Below are 20,561 nucleotides of genomic sequence, written 5' to 3'. Positions count from 1 at the left end.
TCCAATCCATGAGCATGGAACGTTTTTCCATTTTGAAGAAATTACTTTTAAAAAGAAATAAAACAGTGTTATATCATTCTAAAAATGGACACAAATCCTTAGAAAAGAAAGTCAAGAAATGACCATTTGTTTTTTCAGAAGGGCAAATACCTGGCCTTTAGTAGTTAAATACTTAAATACATTTTAGGACTATTGACATAACATAGCAATATCCTTATTTTAAAGAAAATTATCTCCTTGAAGCATAACACTTAATATTAAGCCAGCCTTGATTATTAGTTATGAGAAGTGACATTTACATACAAAGGTTGATTTTAAAAATAACATCTTACCACACTTTATTATAGACAGCAATATTTGTTAGAAAGTTGTAAATAGCTTTGGTTGTTCACTTAAAATTGTAGACTGTGTTTGAAACAAAAGTTTGTTTTTAGCAGGTAATAATTACACTGATGATATACCATCATTCATCTAGCTCCTATAAACCCAGGAAACATAAAAGGACTAAGAATATATTAAAATTATAGCTGAACAACTCTATTTTTTTATTCCTGTAAAAAACAATGTTTTATAAGTTATCTGAAAAGATTAACTTTACAGCACAGTGCCAAATATCAATTTGTCATGAGAATTATAGTGCTGTGATTCAGATGAAAAATATCCAGGGGAGGACAGCTAAGAACAAAGGGCAGACCTCTTCAGTATCAAATATCAAAAGAATCGTCTAAGCAGAACATGCAAGATTAATATAAGATTAACCTCCATTTTAGTCTCAGAGGGAAACTTCCGGCCTCTGATACAAAACTCTAGTCTACAACTATATCAGTTTGTGTCTTTGCTGAAGAATCTATTAGCATCAAGTACTAAATAAGCTAATGTTACAAATTCATTCACGGGTTAAGGAGCTTAGGCTTTGAAGGTGATGTCAACATGTAATTTATATTCTGTATAGATTAAGAGAAGTGAATATAAAAATCAAAGTAGGTTTAAAAAAGAATAAAGGAAATGATTTTTAAAACTTAAAAGATTATTTTAGTTTTAACATTATTTTTGGACTTCATATTTCCCTAGGATAATTGTGTATACCTCAATAGTAATTTCTCCACACAGCCTCGAAAGACTATACGGATTCATAAAGAGATCCAGTAAAACGACCCACGACTTACATGTAGAGTGACACTAAGAAAAAGGGAACACACAAACATTTATTTACATGTAACTGGGGGGAAAATGAGTAGATTATGCAGGAAAACACTGTAGTAGGATCCTGTAGTTGGTGAAACGTGATGATGTCACACACACCCCCCCCCCAAAAAAGAGGGTTTTACCTCAACGAGAGTGTGAATCCTGGTGGATCAAAGCCACAGCCATTGAAGGAGCTGGGAGAGAGAAGAGAGAGCAAGTCGCAGAACTAGGGGTGGCAGTGCAACCACCCTAAAGAAGTAAATGTCCTTTGAAGATCTGATAGTGAATGGAAGAAAGGAAATGGTAGAAAGCAAGAATCTCAGAGAAAGTTGGGGCACCTGGGTGGCTTAGTCAGTTAAGCGTCCGACTTTCGCTTAGGTCATGATCTCGCGGTTCATGGGTTCGAGCCCCGCGTCGGGCTCTGTGCTGACTGCCAGCTCAGAGCCTGGGGCCTGTTTCAGAGTCTGTGATTCCCTCTCTCTCTGACCCTCCCCTGCTCACGCTGTCTCTCTCTCTCTCTCTCCTAGAAATAAATAAAAACATTAAAAAAAAAAAGAATCTCAGAGAAAGTAAAAGAATCACAGAAAGTAGAAGACACACCAACATGCAAAAATGGCCTCATTTCAAGAATATGTTCTTGAACTAAGAAACCTAGTAATCACCCAAACCCTTCATAGTTCTCCATAGGGATGCTGGTTGTTGCTGATGCACAAAAATCCAAGACATTTAAAAATGGTCAGAAAACCAAACAACATCCTTATGAATCTTTAATAAAAAGAAAGGAAGGGCACCTGGGTGGCTCAGTCAGTTAAGCGTCCAACTTCAGCTCAGGTCATGATCTCATGGTTCCTGAGATCAAGCCTCATGTGGGCTTTGTGCTGACAGCTCAGAGCCAGGAGCCTGTTTCAGATTCTGTCTCCATCTCTGTCTACTCCTCCCCTGCTTGTGCTTTATCTCTCTCTCTCAAACATAAATAAATTTTAGGGGCACCTGGGTGGCTCAGTTGGTTAAGTGTCTGACTGTGGCTCAGGTCTGATCTCACCATTTGTGAGTTCAGGCCCCACATCAGGCTCTGTGCTGACAGCTCAGAGCCTGGAGCCTACTTCAGATTCTGTGTCTCCCTCTCTCTCTGACCCTTCCCAACTCACACTCTGTGTCTCTCTCTCTCAAAAATAAATTAACATTAAAAAAAGTTTAATAATAAATAAACTTTAAAAAAAGGAAGACTAATTGCTTCACTGGATAAAAATATCCCTAAAAATGTAACAGAGAAAAATTATAAAATTAAAACCCAGCACTCAAATATAAAATCCATAATATTAAACCAACAACGGTAGATAAGAGAACACCCCATACAATAAAGACTATGAAATAAAGAATAAGAAATGACTTAAATAACAATAAATAATAGAAATGACAAAATGTAGAAAGATGGAAAAAATAGAATTGACTAAATTCAGGAAAGAAATGTAAAAAATAATTTTGGAAATCAAGATAATTACAAGCCATTCAACAGAAAATAGCTTCGGCATTAAAATAAGGAACACTTGAATAAGGAATTAAAAGAGCCAAGAGAACATATACAAAGTGAGAGAGAGAAAGGTATTCAAAAGAAAACTTCTAGATGCAGAAAATAAGCAAAACAAGAGTGTGTGTGTATTAATAAAATATATGTGGCAAGAAGAAAAACAACTATGAAAACAGATCTTTAAATTTTGATCAGTTATGATATATTACCTAGTAAAATTAATAGACTCTAAAATTAAAGAAAACCCTTTGGGGCTTCAGGCAAAAAGACTGTCACAGAGAGAAAAAAATGTCAGCAGTATATTTCTTTTGTTGCTGTTTTTTGTTTTTATTATAATTCCAGTTAACATACAGTGTTGTTAGTTTCAGGCACACAATATGTAATTCAACACTTCCATACATCATCCTGTGCCCATCCTGACAAGTACACTCCTTAATCCGCATCCCCCCACCCATCCATCCACCCACCCCCACCCACCTCCCCTCTGGTAACCATCAGTTTGTTATTTATAATTAATAGTTTCTTGGTTTGTCTCCCTCTTTTCTCTCCTTTGCTCGTTTGTTTTCTAAATTTCCACACATGACTGAAATCATATGGTATTTGTCTTTCTCTGACTGACTTATTTTGTTAGCATTATACTCCCTATAGCTCCATCTACGTCATTGCAAATGGCAAGATTCCATTCCTTTTTATGACTTAATACTATTCAATTATGCTTCCGTAATTTGGCTATTGTAAACATAGATGCACATGTATCCCTTGAATTAGTGTTATTGTATTCTTTGGGTGACTACCCAGTGGTGTAATTGCTAGATCATAAGGTAGTTCTATTTTTAACTTATTGAGAAAATTCCATACTGTTTTCTAGAGCGGCTATCAGTTTTATTCCCATCAACAGTACATGAGTGTTCCTTTTTCCTCACCAACACCTATTATTTCTTATGTTGTTGATTTTAGCCATTCTCACAGGTGTCAGGAGATCTCTCATTGTAGTTTTGGTTTGCCTTTCCCTGATCATAAATAATGATGGACACTTCTTCATGTGTCTGTTGGCCAAATGTATGTCTTCTTTGGGAAAATGTTTGTTCATGTCTTCTTCTGATTTTTAAGCTGGATTATTTAGTTTTTCAGTGTTGTGTTTTAGAAGTCCCTCATATATTTCAANTTTATTTTTGTTTTTGTTTCCCTTGCCTCAGGAGATATATCTAGAAAGAAGTTGCTACAGCCAGTGTCAAAGAAGTTACTATCTGTGTTCTCTAGGATTTTTATGATTTCAGGTCTCACATTTAGGTTTTTAATCCATTTTGAATTTATTTTTGTGTGTGGTATAAGAAAATGGTCCAGTCTCATTCTTCTTCATGTTTCAGTTGAGTTTTCCTAACACCATTTGTTGAAGAGACTGTCTTTCTCCCATTGGATATTCTTTCCAGCTTTGTTGAAGATTACTTAACCATATAATTGTGGGTTTATTTCTGGATTTTATATTCTATTCTATTAGTCTAAAAGTCTGTTTTTGTGCCAGTCTCGTACTGTTTTCATTACTACAGCTTTATAATAGAATTTAAAGTCTAGAATTGTGATGTTTCCAGCTTTGCTTTTTTTCTTTTTTCTCAAGGTTGCTTTGGCTGTTTGGGGTTTTTTCTGTTTCCATAAAAATTTTAGGATTGTTTGTTCCAGTTCCATGAAAAATGATGTTGGTATTTTGTTAGGAATTGCATTAAATGTGTAGATTGCTTTGAGTTATATAGACATTTTAGCAATATTTGTTATTCCAATCCATGAGCATGGAGTGTCTGTCCATTTCTTTGTGTGGTCATCAGTGTCCTATAGTTTCAAAACTATAGGTCATTCACTTCTTTGGTTAGGTTATTCCTAGGTATCTTATTAATTTGGGTGCAATTGTAAATAGGATTGTTTCTTAATTTCTCCTAATTCTTCTTCATTATTGGTGTATGTAGAAATGCAACAGATTTCTATACATTGATTTTGTATCCTATGACTTTAGTCAATTTGTTTTTCAGTTTCGGAGTCTTTTGGTGAAGTCTTCTGGGTTTTCTATATACAGTATCAGGTCATCTGTAAATAGTGAAAGTTTCTTCCTTACTGATTTGGGTGCTTTTATCTATTTTTGTTGTCTGATTGCTGTGGCTAGGACTTCCGATACCACGTTGGATAAAAGTGGTGAGAGTAGACATCTTTGTCTTATTCCTGACCTTATGGGAAAAGCTCTCAGTTTTCCCCGTTAAGGATGATGTTAACTGTAGGTTTTTCATAGATGGCCTTTATTATTTTGAGGTATGTTTCTTGTAAACCTACTTTACTGAGAGTTTTATCATGAATGAATGATGTGCTTTGTCAAGTGCCTTTTTCTGTGTCTATTGAAGTAACCATATGGTTCTTATCCTCTCATATTGATGGCACATCAAATCACATTGATTTGCAAATATTGAACCACTCTTACAACCCAGGAATAAATCTCACTTGATTGTGGTGAATAATTTTTTTGAATGTATTGCTGAATTCAGTTTGCTAGTATTTTATTGAGAAATTTTGCATCTATGTTCATCAGAGATATTGACCCTAGTTCTCTTTTTTAGTGTTGTCTTTATCTGGTTTTGGTATCAGGGTGAATACTGTCCTCATAGAATGAACTTGGAAGTTTTCCTTTTTTTTCTTATTTTTGGAATAGTTTGTGACGAATAGGTATTAACTCTTCTTTATTTTTTGTATCTCTTCTATTCCTATTTGTTGAGATTATTTTTCCCATGAATTGATGTTCAGTTGTATCAAATATCTTTTCTGCATCTATTAAGATGATTGTATGATATTTGCCATTTTTTTTATTGTTAATGTGGTCAGTTAAAATTACTGGATTTTCTTATGTTCAAAATGATCTTACAAACTGGAATACACTTCACTTAGTCATGATGACTTACATGTTGCTGGACTTGAGTTGGTAATATTATGTTCAGGTTTTGTTCATCTATTCACAAGGAAGAAATTGACATCTAACTTTCCTTCCTTGCAATGCTTTTGCCAATTATTATCTTATGGGAGACTCAAAAGATAGGAAGCATTATTATTTGATGAAAATGATTTTGCAAATTGGGATTATTTCATGTTAAATCTCTGGAAAGTTGAAAACCGTGGCTTCACTTTCCTTCATGGATATATTAATGATCAGAATTTCTATCTATTTTTATGTCAGTTTTAGAAGCAGGGCCAGTCCCATGGTCATATAACCTAGGAAGTCACATGCACTTATAAATGTCTTGCATTTAATGCAATGCTTTACTGTCACTGTCTTTAATTTTTTTTAATAAATGTTTGAACAAAGAAACTCTCATTTAGCACTGGATCCCTCAAATGATACAATTTTTCATGTTTTGTCATGTGTGGTTTTAAAGGTATTTGCTTACTTAAGTTATCAGATTTATTGGTATTAATTTGTTAACATCCATTCTATTTTCAGTATCTTTAGGATTTGTAACATCTGTTTTTCCACTTATGATATTGATAATATATGTTCTTCATCTTTCTTTAATATCTTCCTATTAACAAAATACTTGATTTTTTGAGAAATAATTTTTGCTATATTCATTTTCTTTACAATGATGTCTGCTTTTAAAATATTTTCTTCTATTCTTTAAGGAGTACTTAAATATGTTCAATTTGTAGTTAATTTTCTAGTTTCTTTAGATGGTACATTGGAAGATTGATTTTGAAATTCTTTATCAGTATACTATGAAAATTTCCCTTTGGTCACCACTTTAACTGCAGCTTGCAATTTTTGATATGTCAGATTTTTTCATTCAATTTAAAATGTAGTTCATTGTGATTTCTTTTTTGACACATGTGCTATATAAGTGTTAAATTTCCAAACACTTAGAGGTTTCCAGTAATCTTCTATTAATTTCTAGTTACCTATCATATTAATGAGATGCTTGAGTTTAAGTCAACCATCTTGCCATTGTTTTCTAATAATTTCATCTTTGTTTCTTCATTTATCTTTTCTGGTCTTTTATTTATTTCTGGTCACTGTTTTATTTTTTTTATTCCATTCTTTCCTCTATTAGCTTTTTAGGTATATATGTGTTGTTATTATTTCATTGATTATTCTTAAAATCACTATATGAGTTCTACATGGTAAGTTGTAATACTCCCCAAAGCATATAAGAAACGAAAATAGTTTAATTCCGTTAATCAAAATACCTGTGGTGCCATCAATTTCATATATTTTAAATATAAGATTTTATGCATGAGATATAATACTCTGCTTTTAAACAGAATGTTCATTTATAGTTTTTTGCTGGAAACAACAAACTTCACAGGAAACTGAAAAAAGGAGTAGAGTGAGAATTACTTAGGAAAGACAAAAATAACATATACAATTGTATCTTCAAGAATTTTAATGGAACGTGATAACCTATCAAATTAAGATATCCATGTTTTCTAACAAAAATAAATAATCCCCAGATTAGTGAAAGGGCAGCATGAAAATATTCTGATGCAGTGCTGCCCAAGAGAATTTTCTGTGATGATAATACTAGCCACATGAATACTCACAACATAACTAATGCAATTGAGGAACTGAATTTTAATATAGTTTAAACAGTCGTACGTTGCTAGCGGTTACCAACAGAGCAGCACTGTTCAACACCTCATGGGTCAAAACCAGTGGTTTTTTTGGGGGGCCTTCTCTAAATGCTGCTGAGAAGTTTAGAGGGTTGGGAGCATAGAGAAAGGAAAGCTCTTTACAGATCTGTTTAGCTACTTAAACAAATTCTGAAATTCTCCACAGTTTTCAGAGGCTGGGAGTGAGGAAAGGACTCTGGGCGAGACCTGAGTTTGCCCTTGAACTCTTGGCTAATGCCAACAGGAGTCAAAGGCCTACAATTTGGCTCACTCAGTTGGGAAGAGGCTTGGGCCATCTGTGCATGGAAAGCATCACTGTGGGACTGGTGAGGAGGTGGGGATGCTCATTTGCCAACAGGGTTTCTAGAGCTAGAAGAGAATTTAGAAGTGGAGGGAGGAACTGAGGTTCCCTTTCTGGCTACCTGCAGGCTATTTGGGCGCTTTCTTTTTGGGGATTAAGGTCTTCTTGCTCTTGAACACTTTGCTGGGATCCAGCTTGTTCATGAAGAAGTTGGTCTCTGTGAGCAGGTTTGTGTTATAGGTGATGGGCTTATAAGTGTTGAACCATTGCTTGACTTGTGGGATGCCATAGCTGATGAAGACATTGCTACTGGGGCAGGCCCAGGTGTGTGAGAAGCAGACCATAGTAAGCACTAAAGGTATCTCTGAGAAAATGCCAGTTTAGGGGTACCAGGGTAGCTCAGTCAGTTGGGCATCCAACTTTGGCTCAGGTCATGATCTACTGGTTCCTGGGTTTGAGGCCTCCCCCATCCCCGCCCCTCTGTTAGCCTGGAGGCTATTTCAGATTCTTTGTCTCCCTCTTGTTCTCTGCCTCTCCTCAACTCACAGGCTGGCGCTCTCTCTCTCTCTCTCTCTCTCTCATAAATAAACATTAAAAATTTTTAAAGAAAATGCCAGTATAACTCTCTGTCTAGTAGCCAGATGTCAGCATCTTGTGCTATTGCTGGTTTCCCTCGTTTGTAGGCAAGGCAAACCTTCCCATTCCTTTTGCAAGGATCCAGCCCGACAATCACACTGTGAGAATCAAAGTGAGGCTTCTCTGGTGGTTCTCCCTGGCTTCAAGTGCATCATCCTCCAGGCCTGCCCTGCCAGGAGTTATTATTTTGTTCTCATGGAGAAATCCATATGATGTTCAGCAGGTGGCTTTTCTATGATAGTAATGTCTGTCACACCTGGGAGTGATTCCACACTGCGAGTAGTCACCTGCGGCAGCTTCTGCAGGTGTGGCTGCCTGCAGCCCGAGGGTGGCATCTCCTCCATGGTGGGGCCTCCCAGCTCAGCACCATGGGAGCAGCAGCAGAGATGGGCTCCTTTATAGTTTTTGATGTTTACGTCTTCTAGTGTTCTCATTCCATTTTGCAGTTATGTGCTTCCATCTGGAATCATTTTCCTTCAGAATTCCCAATAATGTTACTTGTAGTGCAGATCTGCTGGCAGCAAATCCTCTCAGCTGTGTTTAACTGTAAACATCTTACTTATCCTTCGATTCTGAAGGATTTTTTGCTGGATATAGAATATTGGTTTGCAGGGTTTGTTTGTTTCTCTTTAGCACTTTAAAATGTTAATCTGTCATTTTCTGACTTCCATAATTTCTGTTGAAATGTCAGTCATCAGTCTTTTTGATGCTCATTTGGAGGTATTATCTCTGTTTTTCTAGGTATATGAAGATTGTCAGTTTGTTTTTAGTTTTCAGAAGTTGGGCTGTAGTGTGCCTTGTTGGTTTTGTTTGTTTTATTTTCTGTTTGGGGTACATAGAGCTTATTGAATATATAGTCATGTCTTTAATTAGTTTGGGGAAATTCTTAGCCAATATTTCTTCCACTATTGCTTTTTGTATGCAATATAATACTTCTTATAATACATAAAATCTTTCTTATCTCTTTGTTCAAATGTTACTGTGTTTTCCTAAGGAAATATCACATGATCTACTGGGATTTCACACAAACATCCTACTTCCTGCTTCCTCGTAATGAGGTTCATCATCAATTTAAAAGTTGGGAAAGTGCAAAGTTAACCCAGATTTCTGACATTTCATGAAATAATGTAACATCATAATCCAACAGGCAATGGAAAAACAAAATAACACCACTGTTTATACAAATTGGAAGAAGGTGTCTCTATATTATATAACTAACAGAATTTTTACCCAGAATGCATAAAAATATATAAGTTAATAATAAAAGATACAGAGTCAAATGTAAAAATGAGAAAGGAGTGTATAAAGAGGCAATTTATAGAAGAATAGCCGATGAAATGTGAAAAAATAATTTTCAATCCCATTACTAATCAGGAAAATATAAATGAAAACAGTAATGAGGTACAACCTCTCACTTACATGAATGGCAATAAAGACTTCACTAATGCACAATGTTGTCAAAAACTTAAAGAAATATAAATTCGTATACATTGTTGGCTACAAGTATTTGGAGAGCAATTTGGCACAATATAGTCCGTTGAATGAACTTGTCTTTGGCAATTTCACTTTTATGCACATGTATGTGTATAATGAGATACAAATATAAATATTATTGTTTATAATTGAAATTTGGGACTAAATCGAATATCCATTAACAGGGAAATGAACACACTGTGCTCAATATGTAAATATTCCACTTATGTAATGGAATATTATAGAGTAGTAAAAATAAGTGAAGCAGATCTTCATGAAACAATATGGATTTAGAGGCTATATCCAAAACATAATAGTAAAAATGCATGGTGGCAATGGATATACATTGTGTGACACCATATAAGTAATTTTAAAGCACATAGAACAATACTTCATGTTGCTATGGAATATTATTATATTTATAATACAAACATTAAAATATGCAGCAAATTGGGGCACCTGGGTGCCTTAGTCGGTGAAGCCTCTGGCTTCCGCTCAGATCATGATCTCATGGTTCATGAGTTCGAGCCCCGTGCCAGGCTCTGTGCTGACAGCTCAGAGCTTAGAGCCTGCTTAGGATTCTGTGTCTCCCTCCTTCTGTCCCTCTCCCACTCGTGCTCTGTCTCTCTGTCTCTCAAAAATAAATAAACATTAAAAAAATTTTAATGCAAGAAATATATACACTCCAACATCAGGAGAGCAGTTACTTCTCATGAGAGAGGAAAATAGGATGAGGTGCATTTTTAATTTTGAGTTCCATTAAAATACAAAAAGCACTTGAAACATACCTGGCATGTTTTCTAAACTGGGTCAATTATACTAGTTTTCTGTAATTTTCTGTACATTTGAAACCTTTCATGATTAAAATTAAATTGTAAAACTTAAGCTCTATTTTCATGTTAAAATTTTTGAGCTGAGTTTAAAGGGAAGTATTAACCTTAATGAAAGAAAATGTATAAAATTTGTAAAGGTTCCACCTTAGTAATAATCCTGGAAATACCAATTAAAATAATGATGAGATACAATTTTATTATGGCAAAGAAGTGAATTTATTTTTCTGTTCATTTAAAACCTAATGTGTTGGGCATTTGCATATATTCTTAGATTTTTAGATGGAGATAAACTGATATAACTTTGTAATGTAATTTGTCAGCATATACTGAGAGCATCAACATATTCATACTGTTTGACTAAGTTACTTCCACTTCAAGGAAACAGAAAACTGGTTGTTAATTACTTAGTGATGAAATTTCGGATTATTTTTATTCTTATCTTTATACTTTTAATTTTTTACATCGTATATAGTGAGTATAACAACATATTTTAACATCAGAATATAACCTATTAGTTTTGCATGAAAAACTTAAACATCCTAACAATAAAACTCCTAGGAAAATAACTAAATGCTATCTTAGTACAACTAGGAAGTTGTACTAGATATCACCAAGCCCACAGGACCAGTGATTAAACCTGGTTGAGGTAGCTCAAGGAGCACTGTGCCAGCAAGATACAACTACCAGGTGGTCAGTAAGGAGGGAAGGCTATTCATTTGTTGGGTTTTTTTTTTTAATTTTTTTAAAGTTTATTCTATTTTTGAGAGAGAGAGAGACAAGAGTGTGAGTAGGGGAGGGGCCGAGAGAAAGGGAGACACAGAATCTGAGCTGGCTCTGAGCTGTCAGAACACAGCCTGATGCAGGGCTCGAACTCACGCACCATGAGATCATGACCTGAGCCGAAGTGGGATGCTTAACTGACTGAGCCACCCAGGCTCCCCGAGGCCATTCACTTCAAAGCAAACAAAAACTTACACTGAGGCATAAAATAGTGTTCCTCCAAATGTGGCACAAGTGTACTTTCTAATCATCTGGAGTCATTGTCTGTCATGTACCTCTTTACCAACTCAGACCCACTAAATCAAACCCCTGGTCATTGGGCATAGGAACCTGCCGTATACCTGCTTCCCTGGATGGTTCTCATGCACAAAACTTGTGAATTACATTACCAAACCAAACCAAACCAAACAAAAAACCCCCCAAAACAAAGCAGTATGACATTCTTTGGAAATTGAACCTAATTTAGTGTAACTGAATTGTAGCTTACTGGTGGTAATGGAATGGGGGAGATAAATCTGGAAAGGAATGTCATGGCCCACTTGTAAAAAGTCTTAAATGACGCCCTAGGGGCGTGGGCAGTTAGCATGAAGATTCAACAGAAAACCACTGGAGAATTTTAAGAGGAGTAACTTGATAAAAATTTTTTTTTCCCAGAAAGATTACCCTGGCATCAGTGTGGGTGATTAGATCGGGAGCACACAGGCAGGGAGTAGATTTGGGAAAATGATTTAATTTTCCTGGAATAAGAAAAACAATGTTAGAATAGACTTGAACAGATACACCTGGTGACCAACTGAATACTGAGTGAAGACAAAACAATTTTGGATGGTTCTGATTCCCACATTTGCTTGTCTCCATTCTCCGCCTATAATACCTAGACAAAGACTCCTAAAACTGCAAACTGTGCTTTTCCACCTTTCCTTATTTTTATCACAAGACCGATATTTTACTGGAGCCACTATTACAGTACAGGAACAGATACTCCAAAGGACATTACTGAGCAATATCACCAGCTAAGTGTCTACAAGACTGTGGGCAGAGACAGCATGTGTACCTGGAGATGCTGTGATCCAGGCAGTCTTAAAGGCTCCACTGTAACCAGGTTCTGTGGTTAAACACGTGACGATGTGTGTCCATAGAGCGGGAATGAGTGGTGGTCAGAGTAATTTTTTTTCAAAAAAGACTATGTTATTAAAAGCCAGCCCATCATTTTTTGTGTCTTTTTGTATCCTAGAACGAGACATTCCTTTTAATCAGGCTGTCTGGTGAAACCACAGCAGTGACTTGTCTTCAGGCTGTGGCAAGAAGGAATTTCCCTTAGACTGCAGGATGGCCTACGACAGCTTTATATACTTCATTAAAATAAAATGACAGAAGTTTTGGGGTATTAGAAAATTGTTTTCAAAATTCCTACCCAAGCTGAACAGAAAGCTTCAGCTGTAGCTGAATGTAGGCTGATCCATCTCCCAAGAGCTTTGTCTGCAGGTGAGTTAAAGGTGGCAAATACCAAATCGAGCTTTCCTGTAGCCCTCGGAACCCCAGTGGCTCTGTATCACTCACTGGACAGTCTCAGAGTATATAAGATCCTTTTGCTCTAATCATTCTCAAAACCCACCAAAAGTAGTCACAAATGCAGGTCATATCCCACCAAAAACTTTTTAATGACATGCCGCATCCCATATAAAAGCTATAAAACCGTTGGCTCCTCCCATTATTTTTAAAAAGTTCATTGGTTTGTTGGAAAACCTAAGGTATTTGTCTTATAGAGTCGCCAACATTATGGATTTGGCTGGCTGACTTTCCCTGGTTTCTTCTAACTTGTTCCTTTATCCCCAGTATTGCCTCATGAATGATAGGTCTAGAGGTTTGATTAGCTTCAGTTTCCATTTTTTTTTCTTTCTTCCAGATTTCTTCATGGGGAGGAGGCGTGTACTACTTACCGCATCATATCAAGAAGCAAAGAACGACTGTTGGCACATTTACACTAATACTGAAATTATCCATGGATTCAGAGACATAAGCCTAATTCCTCCATCAACCTTTCAAGCCACGGCTTTGGCAGCCACAGAGGATCATTACCCAGGTGCATACTTTCATTAGGGGTATCTTCTAATGTTTTCATGGATGTAAGAGGTGAGATTCTCCTATGAATTACTTTCATACACTAGTTAGTTTCCCAGTGGTAAAAATTTAAGGATAAATAAAAAAGGATAAATATTCTTTCTGTTAACTTACCAGTTTTCAAAGTAATGAAAGAGTGCTCCAGCAGCCTTCAAAAGTGACCGAGGAGGTGTGCATGTGTGTATAATTATTAATTCATTTTGTTTTCATTTTTATATATTTATGTATATTGTGGTCATTATTTGTTTTGATGTTCATATTGCCTTGGTTTAGATCATTGAAAGGCCCTTGTTACCTTCCTGTTTTTATGATATGACTCATTAGTCTTCTTTTTACATTTTTGCAATTTTTTTTGAGACGGAGAGAGAGAGAGACAGAGTGTGAGCAGGGGAGGAGTAGAGAGAGAAGGAGACACAGAATCCAAAGCAGGCTCCAGTCTCTGAGCTGTCAGCACAGAGCCCCATGTGGGGTTCAGACCCACAAACTGTAAGATCATGACCTGAGCCGAAGTCAGACCTTAACCGACTGAGCCACCCTGATTCATTCATCTTTGATAGCTTCCTTGCTATCTGGAATAAGATGGCCCAGGTTCATCTTACATATTTCCTGTCCTAGACCTGGAGTTGATGATTTCTCCTCAGAATCTTGGTAAGTGTACTTACTGCTACTGGATTATCATTGCTTCAAGGAAGGATTTTAAATGGAAGAATGGGAAATTCCTTTTTTTTTTTTTGAAAGAGAAATTAAATTTTGAATTCATACTAATATTGATAATTCCAATTTAAAAGTTAAAGGCTTTTTTCTTAATTTCTTAATTTCATACTTCTTTTTTTCCTAATACTGAAAATCTTCCAAAGAAATATATTTTCTATATATGATAGGTTCGAAATAGGGATGCCTGAGTGGCTTAGTCGGCTAAGTGTCCAACTTCTGCTCAGGTCATGATCTCACAGTTCGTGGGTTCGAGCCCTACAGTGGGCTCTGTGCTGACAGCTCAGAGCCTGGAGCCTATTTTAGATTCTGTGTCTCCCTATTTCTCTCTACCCCTCCCCCATTCATGCTCTGTCTCTCTCTGTCTCAAAAATAAATAAACTATAAAAAAAAATAACATTATCAGTATTACTAATAAGACTACTAAATGCATTTTCAGGTTTATTCAGAATTTATTTGACCCTTAGATTATAGCCTTTAAAAGATATAGTCAAAATACTGGCTTTGAAAGTCATTAGAAATAATTACATTTTCTTTGTGTAGTTATGCCACTATCTGATATTCGCTTGGGCTCAACTGTTTTGGTTTATTTCTAATTGCAGAAGGAATGCATTCTATTCTTTTTAATTTTGGTTTTAAACTGTGTAGTTTGCGTGGTAAAAGATCAAAAGTATATAATAAGAGGGATTCACATAAATTTTATCTCCATACCTGTGCCATCCTGTTTCATCCTTCCAACTATAGGCAACTATTTTTAATATCCTTATGTCCTCTGTGATATGTATATTTTATCATGTTGTTCTATACCCTGTTTTTTTAAATGTATTCTGAGGATCAGATGATACCCATATATAGATATTTTGCTCACTTTTCATCCATAATTTCTTCAACTGATTGAAGTTTATTGATGATGATTGATTGGTTTGTTTCCAATTTTCAGTTGTTCCAAATAATACATCAGTGAATGTCCTCAGGCTTATACCATTTTGTATTTTTCTCACAATACTTTTGGGATATATTTGTTTTGATTTGATTTGAGAGAGACAGAGAATCTTAAGCAGGCCCCACGCTCAGCACAGAGCCTGATGAGGGGTTTGATCCCATGATCCTGGGATCATGACCTGAGATGAAATCAAGAGTGGGACAATCAGCTGTGACCCCTGGGTCATCCCAGGCACCCCTGGAATAGATTTTAAAAGAGGGATTGCTCAAGCAACGGGCAAATGCACTTATAATTTTGCTAGATTAGGGGCATACTTTTAAACGTATTAATCTTGGGGCTCCTGGATGGCTCAGTCGGCTAAACGTCTGACTTCAGCTCAGGTCATGATCTCACAGTCTGTGAGTTCAAGCTCTGCATCAGGCTCTGTACTGACAGCTCAGAGTCTGGAGCCTGCTTTGGATTCTGTGTCTCCCTCTCTCTCTGCTCCTCCCCTGCTCATACTCTATGTTTCTCAATAATAAATAAACATTTTAAAAAACTAAGAAACAAAAAAACATATTAATCTTGCCATGAAAATGTGGGAATTAAAAAAAACTTTATTATAGAAAAAAATTGCTTAACTGAAATGATCATATTTATCAAGAATAATTCATTAGTGGAATTTAAATTATTAAATTCATGTATGGTCTGGTTTAATATAAATAAACACCTTGAACAGTTAAAAATTTTAACAATTTTAGTGGTCTCCATTTTATTATATCTTAGGAAATGAAGTAACAATAGAATATTAAAAGCCATTTATTCTATATGTATAAACATATATATACTTGTGGATGGGGCTGGATGGATGGAAACATAGATAAAGAGAGAGAGAATTTTATCCTCAGAAGAAACCATTTGTTTTTAATAAATTTACAAACTTTTTATTCAGTCAAAAAAGTTATTTTGTTATCCTTTTTTTTTTTAAATTTTATTTATTGAGAGACAGAGAGAGACAGAGCATGAGCATGGGAGGGGCAGACAGAATTCGAAGCGGGCTCCAGGCTCCAAGCTATCAGCACAGAGCCTGATGCGGGGCTTGAACTCACAAACAGTGAGATCATGACCTGAGCCAAAGTCCAACGCTCAACCGACTGAGCCACCAAGGTGCCCCATTTTATTATCTTTTAAATGACACAATCGAAATAGAAGTGAGTCATGTCTACATAACAGCACTTGTAATATTTTCTCAAGTGTTGATAAATCTGCAAATTAGTTTCCTTGGGCCTAAAATATAATTAAACTTTTAAATGTAAAATGAAATGTATTTGCTGGTCCTTTTTATGATCATATGTATTAAGACAACATGATTATATTGTCTCATGCTTTTCAGTTGCTGTCACCTTCTAATCTCCGGAAGAACAACTCCAAGAACTGGGTGAGTCACATTTGTTTTTATTATCTTATGCACAGTAAGAATTCAACCTCCTATAGGTGAATAGTAGATTAAAAATAATAGATTCACAGTTAAATAGCAGCTAGTTATGTATGGGAATACACAAAAAAGTAACTTGTCGCAATAAAAACAGGTGAATAAATCTTTAATAATTCATTTACCCACATTACCGTATTATTATTCAGGTACAACCATAAAGACAATAGCATTCACAGGACAAAATATACGAAAAAAGGTTAAGATTGCTTCCTCCAAATCTTCAGCCTGCTGGTAGGAAAGGAAAGCTTTGGCATCTTCCTTTTCCTTTCCTTCTTCAAAACTAAAGTCAACAAAATAAAAATAAATATCATATATCTCCAGGCGGTACACTCACTTTAAATCAACAGTTCCAACATGCTTACGAACTCACCTCAACTATTTTTAATGATTATATAAAGTCAGTTTTACTCACTATCCACTCAAGTTAATAACTTTCTACCTTTCAAATGCAAGGATACAGCTACTGTCTATTGTAGTGAGACAGTGTTAGCATTTGACAAAACTGATCAGTACTAAATGCTATTTATGTAGAAGTAGTCTAGAAATGTCAATATGCTATTAGGAAAATGGATACATAAAAATATAAATTTGCTTATGAATTATTTATAAAATTAGTTTAAAACTTAAGTAAGATAAAATTCACTACCTTTTACACAAACATGTTTGCAGTCCTTCATGTTAACAAAGTTATTCTCATTCCCTCCACAGCCAGTATAGGTGAAGGGCTCACAAGCTTTGTGTCTTGGATTAAAATAATAGCGAGTTATGTTAGCCGAGCATAGTCCTTCATCTTTTGGACTATAGCAAAATGACGGACCTTTATAAAAAAGAAAATAAAATTAGAAATGCAGCAATACCAGAACTAATAAACTGTGATTACTGAAGTAACTGAAGAAAACCTAATCCCATAGAAGCTTCATTCTGAATCCAAAATATCATACTAAACCATTTAAAAAGTGTGTCTCAATTTTCAAGAAAGCTTACATGCTATACTTAGTTAAATATAAAATTTTCATAAACTGGGGAGAATTTCTTCTGAAGCTATGTCCTCGTATCATTTGAATGAGTAAAGAAATTAAACCCAAAGAACAGATATGGTCAGGTAGAAACAGACTGTGTTCCAAGGGCTGATATAGGTCATGCTTTAGTAAAGTTTCTTGCGTTGGTAGGTTTACTTTAAATGTTTTTATCAGCTCTCCTTCCACTATTAATCAAGAATACATGTATCTAATTCCCAAGTAGCCACTGGAACCTTTACATTTACACAAAAAATTTTAAAAAACACCAGTAACCACCGTGTGTTCATTAACTCAAGATTTTACATTTTGAACACAGTGAATAGCTATAAAGCTTCCCCAAATCTCTGCCAAAGCAAGTTTTCCTTGTTTGTTAAGTTTATATATTTTTTTCTACGTGTCTGCTATGTCTAGGGAAAATGCCTGTATTGTCTCTCTCCACTTAAATGCTACCCTAGTAACCCATAATTTTTAGGGAATCTGAGGCTGAGGATGTACGTAAGAAACGGGGAGGAGAACAAAGAAGGATAGAAATCTCTTTTTCCTGAAATTTGCAGTTACTAAAGAATACAGAAATCTAGCCAAAAACTTTAGATAGAAATTCTCAAGTTTCACCATCTTAAGTCTCTATACATACCACTATCTCCTATAACAAGTGATTCCAAACCTGAGGTCATGACACTTAGAATACTGTACTTTTTGTGTAAATTAAGTAGATAAGAAATAGTTCAGAAGAAACAATCCAGAAGAGGAGGCAAAAACTGAAATCATGCATGGCTTTGTGACTTTCTAGCCCTGAGAACTTGACAAGTCATTAACTTCTGGTAGCCTGTTTTCTCATATGTAAAAATGGGAATAATTATAGTCCATCAGAGGGCAATAGTGTGAAGATCAATATCATACCACATGTGGAATCACTAGAACACAAGCCATGTGAATTCCACATCAAATTGTTGATTTTTTTTTTCACTCCTAAAGTCTTATTAAAGAAATAGAAACAACATAAAAGTAGTATTTACTTTTCTTTTTGTTTGGTGCACAGAAGCCCATACAGGTAGCCTTATCCCGGAACCTGTTCTCATTGCTTCGACACCCGCTAGACAGGAATTTTTCACATGTCATGGAACTTAGATTGAAGAAATACTCATCTGTGGACTCTCCGCACTGCTCCTCATTGACTTCCAACCTGCAAATTTTGGGAACTTCTAGGAAAAGGAGGGCAAAAAAATGTTAGTCAAAAATTATCGTTCTTAGTATTACATCAAAACTTTACTCTGTTTTCAGAAACAACTGGGCAGAATACAGCATCACATTTAGTACTGGGATAGTAAATCCCTAAGAGACTTTTCATTAATCCAAATATTTTCGCTTTTTTTTTTTTTTAAACAGTGTCCAGACCAGAGCCAGTCAAATGTAGTGGGAATTCTCTCTGTTCTCACAGGGTGTTCTGATTTTTCTACACAGGAAGTTAATTAAACTTATTCACAGAGATGGGTATTTTCCCTCGGCTTAGTTCCTTGAATGGCAAAGTCCCGTGCTGTGTTACTAGTCTTAATAGATACAATAATATAATTAAAGTAAAACAGAAAACATTACCATGACTCTCCACTATATCCCTGTAGTAACCCAAAACATATTTGGGCATCCCGGGGCAAAAGGAAAATTTATAGTTAGCGAAATCCTACTTTAATAATGAAATCCACTGGAAGTATTTCAGATTGATGTATGATCAACACGAGGAAAACGGTGTCCTCAAGGAGGCATAACATTAAATTAGCACCAGTTAGGGGCACCTGGGTGGCTTAGTCGGTTAAGCGTCCGACTTTCGCTTAGGGCATGATCTCGCGGTTCGTGGGTTCGAGCCCCGCGTCGGGCTCTGTGCTGACTGCCAGCTCAGAGCCTGGAGCCTGTTTCAGTCTGTGACTCCCTCTCTCTCTGACCCTCCCCTGCTCATGCTGTCTCTCTCTCTCTCCTAGAAATAAATGAAACATTAAAAAAATTAAAAAAAAAAATAAATTAGCACCAGTCCTTTGGTGCAAGGAGCGCGCAAGCGTTCTGAGCTTGCACGCGACAACTTACTCTCTATCCTCCAGCAAGCTTCATTGCAGGCCTCCCAAGTTTCAAAATTGTTGTCGTTGCCCATGCAGCCCCCATACATGAACTTGCGGCAGCTCTGCGTGTACCTGTCATAGTAGTAATTGGAGATCAGGGCCCGGCAGGGCCCTTCGTCCGGGGGCAGGAGGCAGATCTCCGCATTGTTTCCTACAGGAGGAGCAAAAGGGTAGTCGGCGAGAGGGAAGGAGGGCAGCCGCGTCTCCCGGGAAGGCAGAGGCTTCCCCAGGGAGCTCTGTCCGAGCCGCCTCCGAGCACTGGGAGGTTTGCAGAGAGAGAAAGTGCGAACTTCGGCGTGAGTGCCTCTTCCCACGACTCCAGTGCGGCAGGGGCCTGGGAAGTAGGGGTGGAGAGGGCGGGGGCAGGGGCCCCCACGGCCACAGCGCCCTCGCTGCCTCCCCCTGCCTAAGCCCACGCAAAGAGGGGGGTCCCGAACCAGCCAATACCTGGCGCCTCCTGAACCCCATCGCCCAGCACGGTCCCCATCAGGAGCAACGGCAGAAGCAACAGCCCGAGAGGTCCGCTGGGGTCCATGGTGCTCCGTTCAAGGAGCCCTCGGGGCGAGGCGTTCCTTGAAAGTCCCGTTGGGAGAGTGCAGAGAGGCGAGACTCTAGGAGGCCTGGGTGCCGATGTGGTGGGTGCTTGCTTTATGTGGAAGGGTGAGCCGCCTCCTACCCCGGGACGGGGCGGAGCGTGCCTATGAGGAGCCTGGAAGGGAGGCTGATTCATGCCCCACCCGGCTCGGTGACCCGCCGCCGCCAACAGGGCACAGGAAAGTGTGCGGGGGAGAGGAATTCCCCACCAGGTTGAAGC

At 37.0% G+C, this 20,561-nt stretch overlaps 2 protein-coding genes and 1 pseudogene across 2 annotated transcripts in view; 1 reads left to right on the top strand and 2 right to left on the bottom strand.

The window, feature by feature from the left end:
* Window positions 1-7,692: 7,692 nt before the first annotated feature.
* On the bottom strand, window positions 7,693-8,629 carry LOC144232548 (tubulin polyglutamylase complex subunit 2 pseudogene; annotated as a pseudogene).
* A 7,931-nt stretch (window positions 8,630-16,560) lies between these two features.
* Window positions 16,561-20,388, bottom strand: TFPI2 (tissue factor pathway inhibitor 2). Its single transcript, XM_077765395.1, has 5 exons — window positions 20,195-20,388; window positions 19,716-19,898; window positions 18,656-18,841; window positions 17,267-17,437; window positions 16,561-16,900 (listed from the first exon to the last, which is right to left on the bottom strand). Exons 1-5 carry the CDS (start codon window positions 20,280-20,282, stop codon window positions 16,818-16,820), a joined length of 711 nt encoding a protein of 236 aa, XP_077621521.1. The 5' UTR covers window positions 20,283-20,388; the 3' UTR covers window positions 16,561-16,817.
* The window catches only part of GNGT1 (G protein subunit gamma transducin 1), a 24,618-nt gene continuing 23,964 nt past the window's right edge, over window positions 19,908-20,561 (top strand). Inside the window, exon 1 of the mRNA XM_077765403.1 lies at window positions 19,908-20,043. The gene's annotated coding sequence lies outside the window, so the exon portion shown is untranslated. The remainder of the gene's footprint in view (window positions 20,044-20,561) is intronic.

This window comes from Crocuta crocuta, unplaced genomic scaffold (assembly GCF_008692635.1).
Source record: "Crocuta crocuta isolate KB4526 unplaced genomic scaffold, BGI_CrCroc_1.0 scaffold14, whole genome shotgun sequence".
Lineage (NCBI taxonomy): Eukaryota > Metazoa > Chordata > Mammalia > Carnivora > Hyaenidae > Crocuta > Crocuta crocuta.
This window is presented reverse-complemented; position numbering and strand designations above follow the sequence as displayed.

What these genes read in the sequence shown, in the direction of transcription:
- TFPI2 (XM_077765395.1), bottom strand. Translation starts at nt 20,282, where the DNA reads ATGGACCCCAGCGGACCTCTCGGGCTGTTGCTTCTGCCGTTGCTCCTG. An exon ending in TGGGGTTCAGGAGGCGCCAG is followed by an intron (nt 19,899 to 20,194) that starts GTATTGGCTGGT and finishes CTCCTCCTGTAG; the next exon opens with GAAACAATGCGGAGATCTGC. An exon ending in AGCTTGCTGGAGGATAGAGA is followed by an intron (nt 18,842 to 19,715) that starts GTAAGTTGTCGC and finishes TCCTTTTCCTAG; the next exon opens with AAGTTCCCAAAATTTGCAGG.